The following is a 15,794-nucleotide window of genomic DNA, read 5'->3' on the forward strand; positions in this document are numbered from 1 at the left end:
TCTATGTCTTCTTTGGAGAACTGTCTGTTTAGATCTTCTGCCCACTTTTGGATGGGGTTGTTTGTTTTCCTTGGTATGGCGCTGCAGGAGGTGGTTGTAAAGTTTGGAGATTAACCCTTTGTCAGTCACTTCATTTGTAGATATTTTCTCCCATTCGGTGGGTTGTCTTTTGGTTTTGTTTAAAGTTTTCTTTGCTGTGCAGAAACTTTTAAGTTTAATTAGGTCCCATTTGTTTATTTTTGTTTCTATTGTCATGACTCTAGGAGGTGGATCTACAAAGATACTGCTGTGGTTTGTGGCAGAGGGTGTTCTACCTATGTTTTCCTCTAAGAGTTTTATAGTATCTGGTCTCATATTTAGGTCTTTAATCCATTTTAAGTTTATTTTTGTGTATGGTGTTAGGAAGTGTTCTAATTTCATTCTTTTACATGTGGCTGTCCAGTTTTCCCAGCACCACTTATTGAAAGGACTGTCTTTTCTCCACTGTATATTCTTGACTCCTTTGTCATAGATTAATTGTAGGTGCGTGGGTTTAATTCTGGGCTTTCTATCCTGTGCCACTGATCTATATTTCTGTATTTGTGACAGTGCCATATTGTTTTTATTACTGTAGCTTTGTAGTATAGTCTGAAGTCAGGGTGCCTGATTCCTCCAGCTCCATTTTTCTTTCTCAGGATGGGTTTGGCTACTTGGGTGTGTTCTGTTTCCAAACAAACTTCAAAATATTTTTTTTTGAGTTCTGTGAAGAATGTCCTTGGTAATTTGATAGGGATGGCATTGAATCTAGATTGCCTTGGGTAGTATAGTCATTTTGATAATGTTGATTCTTCCAATCCAAGAGCATGGTATATATTTCCATCTATTTGTGTCATCTTTGATTTCTTTCATCAGAGTCTTACAGTTTTCAGAGTGCAAGTCTTTTGTCTCTCTAGGTAGGTTTATTCCTAGGTAGTTAATTTGATGTGTGGTAAATGGTATTGTTTCCCTAATTTCTCTTTCTGATCCTTCATTGATAGTATATGGAAATGCCGTCGATTTCTGTGTATTAATTTTGTATCCTGCACCTTTACCAAATTCATTGATGAGCTCTAACAGTGTTCTGGTAGCAACTTTAGGATGGTCATCTGCAAACAGTGATAATTTTACTTCATCCTTTCCAATTTGGATTTCCTTTTATTTCCTTTTCTTCTCTAATTGCCATAGCTAGGACTTCTAGAACTATGTTGGATAGAAATGGCAAGAGCAGACATCCTTGACTTGTTCCTGACTGTAGTTGGAATTCTTTCAGCTTTTCACCATTGAGAATGATATTAGCTGAGGTTTGTTAAATACAGCCTTTATGTTGAGGTAGGTTCCTCTATGCTGACTTATATCTAGGTCTTTAATCCATTTGGAGTTTATTTTTGTATATGGTGTTAGGGAGTGTTCTAATTTCATTCTTTTCCATGTGGCTGTCCAGTTTTCCCAGCACCACTTATTGAACAAGCTGTCCTTTCTCCATTGTATATTCTTGCCTCCTTTGTCATAGATTAGTTGGCTGTAGGTGTGGGTTTAATTCTGGGCTTTCTATCCTGTTCCACTGATCTATATTTCTGTCTTTGTGCCAGTACCATGTGGTTTTGATGATTGTTGTTTTGTAGTATAGTCTGAAGTCCAGTATCTGATTCCTCCAGCTCCAGAGATTGCTAGTATTTTGATGAGTTTTGCATCTATGTTCATGAGTGATATTGGTCCGTAATTTTCCTTTTTTGTGATATCTTTGGTTTTGGTATCAGGGTGATGGTGGCCTCATAGAATGAGTTTGGAAGTGTTCTTTCCTCTACAATTTTTTGGAATAGTTTCAAAAGGACAGGAATTAAGTCTTCTCTAAATTTTTATAGAATTCCCATGTGAAGCCATCTGGTCCTGGACTTTAGTTTGTTGGAAGTGGTTTGTTTGTTTGTTTGTTTGTTTTATGGTTGTACTCACAGTACATGGACATTCCCAGGCTAGGGGTCAAATTAGAGCTGCAGCTGCTGCCTTATACCACATTCACAGCAATGCCAGATCCTTAACCCACTGAGCAAGGCTAGGGATCAAACCTGCATCCTGATGGATATTAGTTGGGTTCATTACCACTGAGCCACAATACGAACTCCTATTGGAAGTTTATTAATCCCATTTTCAATTTCAGTACTAGGATTGGTCCCTTCATCTTTTCTATTTCTTCTTGGTTGAGTCTTAAAGTTGTCCATTTCTTCTAGACTGTCCATTTCATTGGCATATGGTTTCTCAGAGTAGTCTCTTATGATCCTTTGTATTTCCATGATACCTGTTGTAACTTCTCCTTTTTCACTTCTGATTCTTATTTTTTATTTTATTTTATTTTTGCCTTTTCTAGGGCCGCATCCATGGCATATGGAGGTTCCCCGGCTAGGGGTCTAATCAGAGCTGTAGCCACCAGCCTACACCAGAGCCACAACAATGCAGGATCGAGGCTGCGTCTCCAACCCGCGTCACAGCTCATGGCAATGCCAGATCCTTAACCCAGTGAGCAGTGCCAGGGATTGAACCCACATCCTCATGGTTCCTAGTCAGATTTGTTAACCACTGCACCACAACAGGAACTCCACTTCTAATTTTATTGATTTGAGTCCTCTCTCTTTTTTTCTTGATGAGTCTAAAAGTTTATCAATTTTGTTGATACTTTCAAATAACCAGCATTTGGTTTCATTGATCCTTTCTATTGTTTTCTTCATTTCTATTTCATTTATTTCTGCTCTGATCTTTATTTCTTTCCTTCTGCTAACTTTGGGTTTTGTCTGTTCTTTCCCTCTAGTTGCTTTAGGTGTGAAGTTAGGTTCTTTATTTGAGGTTTTTCTTGTTTCCTGAGGTGGGCTTGTATGGCTATAAACTTCCCTCCTGGAACTGCTTTTGCTGCATTTCATAGGTTTTGGATTGCTGTGTCTTTGTTGTCATTTGCTTCTAGGTATTTTTTAACTTCCTCTTGATTTCTTCAGTGATCCATTGGTTGTTCAGTAGCATGTTGTTTAGTCTCCATGTGTTTGTGCTTTTTGCAGTCTTTTTCTTGTTGTTGATTTCCAGTCATAGAGTGTTGTGGTCAGAAAAGATGCTGGATATGATTTCCATTTTCTTAAATTTACTGAGGCTTGATTTGTGGCTCAGAATGTGATCTCTCTAGGAATGTTCCACATGCACTTGAGAAGAATGTGCATTTTCTGCTTTTGGATGGAATATTTTATAAATATCAATTAAGTCCATCTGGGCTAATGCATCATTTAAGGCCTGTGTTTCCCTGCTGATTTTGTCTGGATGATCTATCCATTGCTGTAAGTGGGGTGTTAAAGTCCCCCACTGTTACTGTGTTACTGTCAGTTTCTCCTTTTAAGGTTGTTAGCAATTGCCTTATATATTGAGGTGTCCTCTGTTGGGTGCATATATATTTACAATCATTGTATTTTCTTCTTGCATTCAGTAGTATTGTAGCCTTTCTTCTTCTGATGTCTGCCCCCCTTGTGGCTGATCCTTTGATCATTATGTAATGTCCCTCTTTGTCTCTTGTAATATTCTTTATTTTAAGGTTTATTTTGTCTGATATGAGTATTGCTACTCCAGCTTTTTTTTTTCTTTTATTCCCATTTGCATGGAATATTTTCTTCCATCCTCTTACATTCAATTTGTATGTGGTCCTAGAACTGAAGTGGGTCTCTTGAAGACAGCATATATATGGGTATCCTTTTTGTATCCATTCATTTTGTATCCATTCAGCCAGTCTGTATCTTTTGGTTGGAGCATTTAGTCCATTTACATTTAAGGTAATTATTGATATGTGTGTTTTTATTGCCATTTTGTAAATTGTTTTGGATTTGTTTTTGTTGGTGTTTTTCTTTTCTTCTATTATCTTCTCTTGTGGTTTTATGACTATCTTTAGTGTTGTGTTCGGATTGCTTTTTTATTTGTGTGTGTATCTATTGTAGATTTTCTGTTTCCAGTTACCATGAGATTTTGATATAGGAATCTATATGTATACAAAATTGTTTTAAGGTGCTGGTCTCTTAATTGCATCTCCAGTATCCTGCATTTCTACCCTCCTCTTCTCATGGTTGCTGGTTTTGGTAGCATATTTGCGTGTGGATGACTTCCTACCTTTACTATACATTTGCCTTTACTAGTGAGCTTTGTAATTTTCTTCTTTCTAGTTGTGGCCTTTTCTTTCAACCTAGTTCCTTTAGTAGTTGTTGTACAGCTTGTTTAGTGGTGCTGAATTCTCTTAGCTTTTACTTGTCTATAAAGTTTTTGATTTCTCCTTCAAACCTGAATGAGAGCCTTGCTGGGTAGAGTAATCTTGGTTGGAGGTTTTCTCATCACTTTAAGTATACTGTGCCGCTCCCTTCTGAAAAAAAAATCAGCTGATAACCTTCTCGGAGTTCCCTTGTAAGTTATTTGTTTCTTTTTCCTAGGTGCTTTCCATATTTTCTCTTTGTCTTTAATTTTGGTCAGTTTGATTATTATGTGGTTCGGGGTGTTTCCTTAGCTTTATTGTATATGGCATTCATTGTGCTTCCTGGATTCGAGTGAATGATTCCTTTCCCATGTAGGGAAGTTTTCGGCCATTATCTCTTCAAATATTTTCCCTGGCCCTTCCTCTCTCTTCTTCTTCTGGCACCCCTATAATGCAGATGTTGATGCATTTAAAGTTGTCCCAGAGTTCTCTTGATATCTTTTCAATCTTCTTTCTCTTTTCTATTCGTGTCAGTGATTTCTACCAGTCTGTCTTCCACCTCGTTTATTCATTCTTCTGCATCCTATATTCTGCTGTTGGCTCTCTCTAGTGAATTTGTATTTGTTATTGTATTTTACATCTCTGCTTGCTTAATTTTTAAACCTTCTGTTTCTTTGTTCAGTATTTCTTGTAATTTATCAATCTTTTTCTCCAGCTTATTTCCAAGATCATGAATCATCTTCAGTATCATCAGTCTAAAGTCTTTTTCATGGAAGTCGATAATCTCCAGATCACTTAGCCGTTTTTCTGGGGTTTCTTCTTGTTCCTTCATCTGGATCATATTTCTCTGCCTTTTCATTATGTGTAGAATTTTCTGTGGTCTCCTTTCACATTCAGTAGTATTGTAGCCTCTCTTGCTTCTGATGTCTGCCCCCCTTGTGGCTGAAGTTGGTACAGGGGCTTGTTTCAGGCTTCACTGGTAGGTGGAGCTGATTCTTAACCCACTGGTGAGTGGGGCTTTGTCTCTGGGTGTGATTAGAGGCGGCTGTGTTCCTAGGAGGACTTGAGGCAGCCTGCTTGTTGATGGGCAGGGCTGTGTTTCCAACCTGGTTTGTTGTTTGGCCTGGGCTTCTCAGACCTGGTGCATGGGGCCAGATTTTTCCAAAATGGCCACATCTAGAGGAGTTCATGCTGATGGTTATTCCCTATATCTTTGCCTCCAATGTCCTTCCCCCACAATGAGCCACAGTCACACACACACACACACACCCGTTGTTTTCCCAGGAAATCATCCAAGATCCACAGGTATGATCGAGATTCAATGGAGTCTCTGCTTTGCCCTAGGACCCAGTGTACTTGAAGCCTGTTGGTGTCCTCATAGAGTGATGTCTTTGTTTCCCCAGTCCTGTGGAACTCCTGTGCATAAGCCCCACTGCCTTCAAAGCCAAATGTTCTGGGGCTTCTCCTCCAATGCCGGATCCCCAGGTGTGAGAACCTGACATAGAGCTTAGACTCTCACTCCTTTTGGAGAGCCTCTATGGTAGTTATTTTCCAGTCTCTGGGTTGCCCACCTGATGGGTATAGGGTTGTTTATATTGCAAAAGCACCCCCTCCCCACCGTCTTGATGTGGCTTCTTATTTGTCTTTTGGTGTAGGACATCTTTTTTGGTAGTTTCCAGTCTATTTTGTTCAGCAGTTGGTTGTAATTTGGTCTTTTCCTGAGAGGTAAGCTCCAGTCCTTCTACTCCGCCATACTAATCCTGTCTAGGGGTGAGAGTTCTGAGCTCCACAGCAGGCTCTCTAGCCTTGGGGTCTGGCATTGGGAGGGATTCCCAGAACATTTGGCTTTAAAGGCCAGCAGGGCTTGATCACAGGAGCTCCACAGAACTGGGAGAAACAGAAACTCCACTCTTGAAGGGCACACACAAGCTCTCATGCACATCAGGACCCAAGGGAAAAGCAGTGATTTCATAGGACCCTGGACCAGACCTACCTGCTGGCTTTGGAGGGTCTCTGGGGGAGGCAAGGGCCAACAGTGGCTCACTGTGGGGACAAAGACCCTGGTGGCATACATACCAGGAGTACTCATAGGCATGAACTCTCCTGGAGGCTGCCATTTTGACACCAAGACCTGGCCCCACACAAGAGCCTATAGAAGCCAATGTTCATTCACCTCAGGCCAAAAAACCAAAAGGTCAGGAACAAAGCCCCACTCATCAACAGACAGGCTGCCTAAAGTCTTCCTGAACCGCAGCTTCATCTAAACACACCCCTTGACACAATCCTGCCCACCAGAGGGACAAGGCAAGCTCCATCCACCAATGGGCAGGCACCAGGGATCCTTCACAAGCCTCTAGACTAACGTTACTCACCAGAGGGAAGACATCAGAAGCAAGAGGAACCACAGTCCTGCAGCCTGGAGGACATAAACTGCAAAAACAGAACACTGGACAAAATGAGATGGCAACAGAATCTGTTCCAGACCAAGGAACCAGAAGGACAATGAAATGAAGTGAAGATAGACAAAGTTACCTGAAAAAAAATTCCGAATAATGATAGGAACGATGATCCAAGATCTCAGAAAAAGATCTCAGAAAAAGAAGATACAAGAAGTGCTTAATAAAGAGCTAGAAGATAAAAAAGCAAATAGATTGAACAATACAGTAACTGAAATGAAAAATACACTAGAAGGAATCAATAGTGAAATAAATGAGGCAGAAGAACAGATAAGTGAGCTGGAAGACAGAAAATGGTGGATATCACTGCCACAGAGGGGAATAAAGAAAAAGAACAAAAAGACATGAGGACACAAAAAGATACATGCATGCCTATGTTCACTGCAGCACTATTCACAAGAGCCAAGACATGGAAACAACCTAAATGCTCATTGACAGATGATTGGATTAGGAAGATGTGGTATATATACAAATGGAATACTCCTCAGCCATAAAAAAGAACAAAATAGTGCCATTTGCAGCAACATGGATGGAACTAGATATTATCATACTAAGTGAAGTAAGTCAGAAAAAGAAAGACAAATATTATATGATATCACTTATATGTAGAATCAAAATATGGCACAAATGAACCTGTCTACAAAACAGAAATAGACTCACAGACATGGAAAACAGACTTGTGGTTGCCAAGGGGGCAGGGGAGGGAGATGGCTGGACTCTGGGGTAACAGATGAAACTATTACACTTAGAAGAGACAGACAGTAAGGTCCTACTGTATAGCACCGGGAATTATATCTAATCTCCTGGGATAGACCATGATGGAAAATAATCTAAAAAAGAGAATATAGGAGTTCCTGCTGTGGCGCAGTAGGTCAATGATCTGGCTTGTCTTTGCGGCAAAGCCAGTTCATTCCAGGCCTGGCACAATGGGTTAAGGATCCAGTGTTACTGCAGGTGTAGCCAAAAACAGAGGGAAAAAAGAGAGAGAAAATGTATATATATGTATGACTGAGTCACAATGCTATGCAGCACAAACTGGCACAACATTGTAAATCAACTGTAATAAATTTTTAAATAAATTTTTTAAAAAATGAGGACAGTTTAAAAAACCTCTGGGACAATATTAAATGCACCAACATTCACATTATAAGGGTCCCAGAAGGAGAAGAGAAAAGGGGTCCAAGAAAATATTTGAAGAGATAATAGCTGAAAACTTCCCTAACAAATCCTGTGAAATCAGATTGTTATGATCATTATACAACTACAGATGTGATAAATTCATTTGAGTAATAAAAAAAAGGAAAAAAAAAGAAAACTTCCCTAACATAGGAAAGGATATAGTCATCCAGGTCCAGGAAGCTTGGAGAGTCCCATACAGGATAAACCTAAGGAGGAACATACTGAGACACATACTAATCAAATGGACAAAAATTAAAGATAAAAACATTAAGAGAAACAAGGGAATAACAATAAATAATATACAAAGGAATCTCCATAAGGCTATCAGCTGATTTTCAGCAGAAACTCTGCAGGCAAGAAGGGAGTTGCTACACTTAAAATAATAAAAAGGAAAGACCAATAGCCAAGAATACTCTAGCTGGCAAATACTTTGTTGAGATTCTACAGAGAAATCAAAAATTTTACAGACAAGCAAAAGCTAAGAGAATTCAGCACCACCAAACCAGCTTTACAGCAAACGCTAAAGGATCATCTCTGTGTGGAAAAGAAAAGGCCCCAATAGAAACAAGAAACTTACAAATGGGAAAGCTCACCAGTAAAGGCAAACATACAATAAACACAGAAAGTCATCCACATACAAATATATCAAAACCAGCGACCATGAGAAGAGGAGCGTACAAATGCAGGATACTGGGGATAATACCTTTGAAATTAAGAGGCCAGCACCTTAAAACAATCTGTGTGTGCGTGTGGAGAGAGAGAGAGAGAGGTGTGGGGGGGGGACTGTATGTCAAATCCTTATGGTAACTACAAACCAAAAATCTACAACATTAAAAAGGCCATATATGATAAACATGTATTCAGCTGTGAAAAGCTGAAAGCATTTCCTCTAAAATCAGGAACAAGACAGGAATGTCCACTCTCACCACTTTTATTCAGAATAATTTTGAAGTACCAGCCATGGCAATTAGAGAAGAAAAGTAAACAAAAGGAGTCCAATTTGGAATAGAAGAATTACTCTGTTACTACTTGCAGATGACAAAGAAAATTTGGAGGATGCTACCAAAAAAACTATTAGAGCTCATCAATGAATTTGGTAAAGTTGCAGAATATAAATCTAATACACACAAATCTGTTGTATTTCTATACAGTAGCAAGAAACAATCAGAAAGAGAAATTAAGGAAACAATCCCATTTACCACTGCATCAAAAAGAAAAAAATACCTAGGAATAAACCTACCCAAACAGGCAAAAGATCTGAAAACTGTAAGATGCTGATGAAAGAAACTGAAGATGACACAAACGAGTGGCAAGATTTACCATGTTCTTTGGTTGAAGCATCAATATTGTCAAAACAAGTGTACTTCCCAAAGCAATCTACAGATTCAGTGTAATCCCAATCAAATTACCAAGGGCATTTCTTATAGAAGTAGAACAAAAATTTTTTAAATTCCTATGGATACATAAAAACTCTGAATATCTAAAGCAATCCTGAAAAAGAAAAATGGAGCTGAAGGAACCAGGGTCCCTGACTTCAGACTATACTGCAAAGCTACAGTCATCAAAACAGTATGGTACTGGAACAAAACAGAAATCTAGCTCAATGGAACAGAAGAGAAAGCTCAAAAATAAACCCAAGCACCTATGGTCAATTAACTGCTGACAAAAGAGACAAAAATAATACCATGGAGAAAAGACAGTCCCTTCAAGAAGTGGTGCTGGAGAAACTGGAGAGCTTCATGTAAAAGAATGAGATGAGAACATTCTCTTGACACCACACACAAAAATAAACTCAAAATGGATTAAAGACCTAAATGGAGGACCCGGCACTATAAAACTCTTAGAGGAAAACCCAGGAAGGACACTTTTTGACATAAATCTCAGCAATATCTTTTTGGATCTCTTAGGGTAGTGAAAATAAAAACAAAAATGAACAATATAAACAAATGGGACCTAATTAAATTTAAAAGCTTTGCACAGCAAAGGAAACCATAAACAAACTGAAAAGACAGCCTGCAGAACGGGAGAAAATATTTGCAAACAATGCAACTGACAAAGTACCAATCTCCAAGATATACGAACAGCTCATGCAGCTCAGTATCAAAAAAACAAACAACGCAATTGAAAAATGGGCAGAAGACCTAAATAGACATTTCTCCAAAGAAGACATACCGATGGCCAAAAAGTACATGAAAAGATGCTCAGCATCATTCATGATTAGGGAAATGCAAATCAAGACCATAATGAGTTGGCACCTCACACTGCTCAGAACGGCCATCAGCAAAATGTCTGTAAACAATAAATGCTGGAGTTCCCGTCGCGCAGCGGAAACGAACCCGACTAGGAACCATGAGGTTGCAGGTTCGATCCCTGGCCTCACTTAGTAGGTTAAGGATCCACTGTGGCTGTGGCGTAGGCCGGCAGCTATGGCTCCGACTAGACCCCTAGCCTGGGACCCTCCATATGCTGCGGGTGCAGTCCTAAAAAGACAAAAGACAAAAAAAAAAAAAAAAAACCACAGTAAATGCTGGAGGGAGTTCGCGTGTTGGCACAGTTTAAGGGCCTGGCATTGTTTCGGCGGCAGCCTGGGTTTGATTCCCGGTCGGGTGCAGTGGGTTAAGGATCTGCTGTTGCCACAGCTGTGGAGTAGGTTGAACCTGTGGCTCAGATCGACCCCTGGCCTGGGAATTTCCACGTGCCACGGCTGCAGCCAAAACAACAACAATAAACGCTGGAGAGTGTGTGGAGAAAAGGGGACCCTCCCAGTGTAAACTGGTGCAGCCACTATGGAAAACAGCATGAGATTCCATAAAAAACTAAAAAGAGAGATACCATATGATCCAGCAGTCCTACTCCTGGGCATCTATCCAGAGAAAACCTTAAGTCAGAAGATACATGCAGGAGTTCCCCTGTGGCTCAGCAGGTTATGATTCCAACTAGTATCCCCCCTGTTTGCTATAGTTGCTCCCAGTTTTTGCTTTATAGCTATGGGCTCAGTTAAGGTTTCCTCTAGTGTGCTTAAACTGTTTCCGGGGGGCAGATTCATTTGCCTAGTCTTAGGAGGCACCCCCAGTGAAACTCTATCCCACAGGGTAATTAAAAGAGAAGGAACCAACGTGTATAAAGCCCATTTATCTGTACCAACTTTTATAAACCTGCATCTCAATTCTATCAACCTTTATACCTTTAATTTCCACTAGGACTCAGTCTCCGAGGAGTCCTGAGGCTTTCTTTTCTTTTTATTCCCCAAGTATGCATTTTGTATGAAAGGCTCTGGGGTCCCCAGTGAGGGGCTGAGCCAAGGGACTTTAGTCAATCTTTTAACTTAATAATTGGCCCCAAGTTGCCCCAAGTAATTGTTGGTCACGTAGCTCAGGATAATTCTTTTCGGGCTGTTTATATGTATGTTTTTAAATGGGGTAAAGAGAGTGAACTTGTTTGGGGCCCTTAATGCCAGAGACCAGAGGGAGCCCCTGGTTCCATCCCGCCTTGGCTAAAGTTGATCGATCCCACTGACATCTGTTCTTATTTATCCCATTTGTAAAATTAATTTTTTTCTACTTGCCCACAGTATGCAGAGGTTTGATGTGGGATCTCGGTTCCCAGACCAGGGGTTGAACCTGCGCCGCAGCAGGGAAAGGGCTGAGTCTCAACCACTAGACCATTAGGGAACTCCCAATTTATGCCACGTTTAAATAACCATCTAAAGATTTCTTTACTGGAGTTCCAGCTGCGGCTCAGCGGGTTATGAACCCAACTAGCATCCATGAGGATGCGGGTTTGATCCCTGGCCTCACCCTGTGGGTTAAGGATCTGGCGTTGCCTTGAACTGCAGCATAGGTTGCAGACACGGCTCAGATCCTGCATTGTGGCTGTGGTGTAGGCCAGAGGCTACAGCTCCGATTCAACCCCTAGCCTGGGACCCTCCATATGCCAAGGGTGCAGCCCTAAAAAGATAAAAGACAAAACAAAAAAAAAAAAGTTTCCTTAGCCTAATTCATATTCATGTGTGCATATGTTTCCATAGGATGGGAAAACAGCCTTTCCTTTAGTTTCTTAGCACCTACGGCAGGACAAGGCAGGAATTTGGGGATTTATTTACTTTTGGGGATAGATTCTTCCAAATTTCCACCTTTGGGGGAAGAAGTCTTTAAACTTTGTCTTCTCTTTTTCTTACTTCCTTATTCATCAACCTAATTAACATGAATTATCTTCATGTCTTACTAACATCCGAAAGACTCACTGAGAGGAAGCAGAGACCACAAATGAGGCTTCCCAGAGCGGTCTGCCAGTCTGCTGTTGTCAGTTGAGGGAGTTCTTAGCCTCTCTCTTCTTTGGAGGTGAAAGCCCTCGGGAGGTATCTTCCCTGTGACGCCGACAAACCCCAGGAAGGTAACCCGTTCCGGGAACCGCAGCCGGCCATTCTTCCTCCCGGTGACCTGAGTCCAGCCCCCTGGGTGTCTCTCGACGGGGCCTTCCCCGGTCTGACAGCTGAGGGCAGCCCACTCAGCGTCCACGCGGAGCAAGAGCATCTGGCCAGTGTCTGCACCTGAGCATGAGCCAAACACCTCTTCTTGAAACCAAGCTTCCAGGAGGACCTCCTGCGCCTCCAGAGAGGCGTTTAACACCACCGAATAAAACCTAGAATCAGCAGCCAATAATGAGAGATGGAGAAGCACAGGAGACTCACCCGGTGCAACTGGACGCTCGGAGAAGGAGAGGCCCGAGCCGCCTCCGCAGGTACCTCGGCTCTGGAGGCTGCCGCGTTCCAGCAACGGAGAGAAGCCTGCTCTGCATCCCTCTGCGGTCACCAAAAGTGTAGACTGGAAAAAAAAAAAAAAAAGGCCCAACCTAAAAGTTGAGAATTAGGGTTTTTTCAGTGGACACACTGAGGACTCAAGCCCTGGAGAGAGCCTCTCAGACAGCTCTGAGGACCGGTGCAAAAACAAGGGGCCAGGATACACAGGAGTCTTTGTTAAAGCAGAAGAAACATCAGTAAGTCCAGCATGGAAAGACTGCTGCTCATGAAAGAAAGAACAGACATCTCGTCAGGAACTCGGCGCGTTTCCGTGTGTGGGCGGATAAGGGGTCTGCGCTCAAATCCAGATCCATCCCTTTGATCAGCGCCTCGACTCTCTGGGGTCTATCCTGTTTCCCTCCATCCTGGGTCCCCTGAGGGCGCACCGGCGGAGGGGCTGCAGAGGGGTGGCTGGATGGCTGCGACGTCTTTGTCTACAGATAGGGCAGGTGGCGCTCTTTGTTCACAGACACATCAATTCCACTCCTAGGCCCAGACCCAGAAGGCCTGAAAACTGGTTCTCAAGTAACAGTGTACACGCAGCTTCACAGCAGTTCTGCTTAACAGCTGGAGGTGAAGCAGCACAGATGTCCAGCAGCTGATAGGAACCTTAGAAACACTATGCTTAGTCGAAAGCCAGACGCAGCAGCCCCCGTGCTGTGCCGTGCCATTTATATGAAGCATCCAGAAGAGGTGACTCCGTAGAGCCAGAACACAGACTGGTGATGGCCAGGGCCGGGGAGCGGGAAGGGGGAGTGGCCGTTTCGTGGGTGGAAGGCCTCCTTTATGGGAGACAGAAGTGCCCGGGAACCACACAGAGGTAGCCGTTAGACAACTTCAGGAATGTGCTAAATGCCACTGTTATTTGTTCACGTTGAAATGGTTAATTGTATGTGAGGTGAGTTTCCTGTCGATTTTTTTAAAAAGACGATGGATGCCAGCACCTCCCGGCCGGAGCCGCCTCCCAGCGCCCACCAGTCACGCGGCCAGGCCGGATTCTATGCCCACCGCCAGCCCAACCCCCCGCCCCGACCACAGGGCTACTTGTGGGGGAGAAATGAGGTCCCCAAAGGAAAACCCGGGTGCCACAAGGAGAGGGGGCGGCCGGGAAGGCCAGAGACTGCCAGAGGCTCACTCGAGGGAGTGTGGTCCCTCAGCCTCCCCCACGTCTTTCTCACTCGTCTCGCCCTCTGCTGCCCCAGCTCCAGAGCGGAATTGGCCGCCTGATTCTGAAGGAAGAGATGAGGGCCCGGTCCAGCTCCTACGCAGACCCCTGGGCCCCGCCGCGGAGCTCCACCAGCAGCCGGGAGGCCCTGCACACCGCTGGCTGCGAGCTGTCCCTCAACGGCTGTAAGCTCCGCCTGGGCTCGGGGCGTGGGTGGGCGGGCGGGCGCCTTCTTCCCCATCCGTTCTGCCCTAAGTCTCACCAGCGTCTAGAAGGCAGACTTGGCGAGGGCCTGTACTGGGCACCAGGTAAGGCCTTGCTCTGTCCTGCCGCTGCCATGTGTCACCTGAAGCCATGACTCCCAGTCAGGTTCCAGGCAAAGAAAAGCCTCTTCTGATGGTCTGAATGGCTCAGAGAAAATGGGGCTGCTGCTTGAGGTAGCGAGCCTCCCATCACTGGAGGAGAAAAGCAGAGGCCTGGCTAAGCGCCTGGCCCTGAGCAGCTCTCTCTGGACACACCCCTGCCCGCCTGCCTCCTCTCCTACCTCTGTGAGATTCGGCCCTACCAGGAAGTGCCGTCAGGTCAACACTTGATGGGTAATAAAAGGAGCATCTTTATCAGGCGTCTGCAGAGACGTCATCCCAGCGCTCTCGGTCCTCAGCGAGACGCGCAACGGAGCAGGGTTATTATCACCCACTTTATAGATGACGGACGTCAGGTTAAGCGTCCTGCCCAGGCGCGGAAAGCCAGCTAAGTGACAGAGCCAGGATCAGACCCAAGTAAGGGTGGCCCTTGGGTCCTTAGCTTTTCCCTCTTTGCCCGGCGGCCCTTGACGCTAGGTGAGACCAGCGATGGCAGCGGTGGTGGTGATGAAGCCAGTTCCGGTGAGGGTTTGTGTCTGTGTGAAGAACTCGACTGTGTGGTGTCACATGTTCTCCACAATAACCCATAAAGGAGACACTGTCCCTCCCCATTTTACAGAAAGAAAACCGAAGCATGACTTACGTGTCTCAAGCTACGTATCCAAGGGCCCGGCCGGATGAACTGATGAGCCGGTTCCCTGTTTGGCCACTGGGGGGCACTCATTTCAGCCCTGGGCCCTGGGCTCTGGGCAGCGCACTAGGGCTGCTCCTAATTCAGCCTCATTCCGTGGCATTTGTGCAGCATTTATCACAGAGGCCCCCCGCCCCCCCCCCAGTGCACCAGGTGCCAGGCTGCGAGTGGGCGGGGACAGGAGGGTGGGGTCCTGGTGGGTCAGAAACGGGGCCCGGCCATCTCTGTCTCCGTGACACTCACCCCCAGCTTCGCTCTCTTGCAGCCCCTCGGTCCCACTACCTGGCTGACAGCGGTAAGTTCTGCCTCCCCCCTTCAGCCCATCCTGTTCTGTGACGGCCGGAGCTGAGTCAGCTCAGGTCCCCTTAGCCTGGGATGACCAGACGACATCCATGTCCCCACATGGTCCTCCGGGGGAGGAGTCCACTGCATGTGTCTGGAAGATGTGCGCCTTCAGCTTTGGTGCTGGAGCCGGGGTTTGCGTGCCCAGCGGCTCTCGCATGCACGTGGGAGCCTGCCTGTCTCAGTTCTCAGCTCAACTCCAGTTCCGGAGCCCTTGTCCAGAGCCACCCTGGGCCACAACACGTGCACCCGTCACGGAGGGTGGATAGGCTAGAAGACTCTGGGAGTGGGTCCTGTGGTTGGGCCGAGAATTCTGCCAGGGCGAGGCACCCTGAGGTGGCCCGCTGCTCTGAGAGCTGGGGAAGGAGGCCTGGCCCCCGCCCACCCCTTCTCACCAGGTTGGGCAGCAACACTGGCCATGTGCAGCTGGTGGCCTCAGGGAGAGGAGACCCTGGCTCGGGGCTCCTGGTCATTGTCTTGGCTCCTTCTTTTCAGATCCCCTCATCTCCAAATCCGCCTCCCTGCCTGCCTACAGAAGAAACGGGCTGCACAGGGTAAGAGAGGCCGTGCGGGAGACAG

General features: G+C 44.7%; 1 protein-coding gene and 1 long non-coding RNA gene across 24 annotated transcripts in view; one reads left to right on the top strand and one right to left on the bottom strand.

Annotated features, from left to right (window-relative positions):
- Positions 1-15,794, top strand: part of ABLIM3 (actin binding LIM protein family member 3) — a 163,030-nt gene that overhangs the window by 136,837 nt on the left and 10,399 nt on the right. For all 22 annotated transcript variants that reach the window (XM_021084998.1, XM_021084989.1, XM_021085003.1 and 19 more), the window contains 3 exons: positions 13,858-14,005; positions 15,139-15,168; positions 15,711-15,769. In XM_021084998.1, coding sequence (XP_020940657.1) covers positions 13,858-14,005; positions 15,139-15,168; positions 15,711-15,769 — 237 coding nt within the window. The remainder of the gene's footprint in view (positions 1-13,857; positions 14,006-15,138; positions 15,169-15,710; positions 15,770-15,794) is intronic.
- LOC106509605 overlaps positions 1-15,794 on the bottom strand; it is a 117,034-nt gene that overhangs the window by 4,051 nt on the left and 97,189 nt on the right. The window contains exon 3 of one of the 2 annotated variants that reach the window (XR_002342012.1): positions 12,548-12,680. This is a non-coding gene — a long non-coding RNA (uncharacterized LOC106509605). Of the gene's footprint in view, positions 1-11,935; positions 12,681-15,794 lie in introns of those variants that run through there. The other variant, XR_002342013.1, reaches the window with a different exon arrangement.

The sequence above is a fragment of the Sus scrofa genome, chromosome 2 (genome assembly GCF_000003025.6).
Source record: "Sus scrofa isolate TJ Tabasco breed Duroc chromosome 2, Sscrofa11.1, whole genome shotgun sequence".
Classification (NCBI taxonomy): Eukaryota; Metazoa; Chordata; class Mammalia; order Artiodactyla; family Suidae; genus Sus; species Sus scrofa.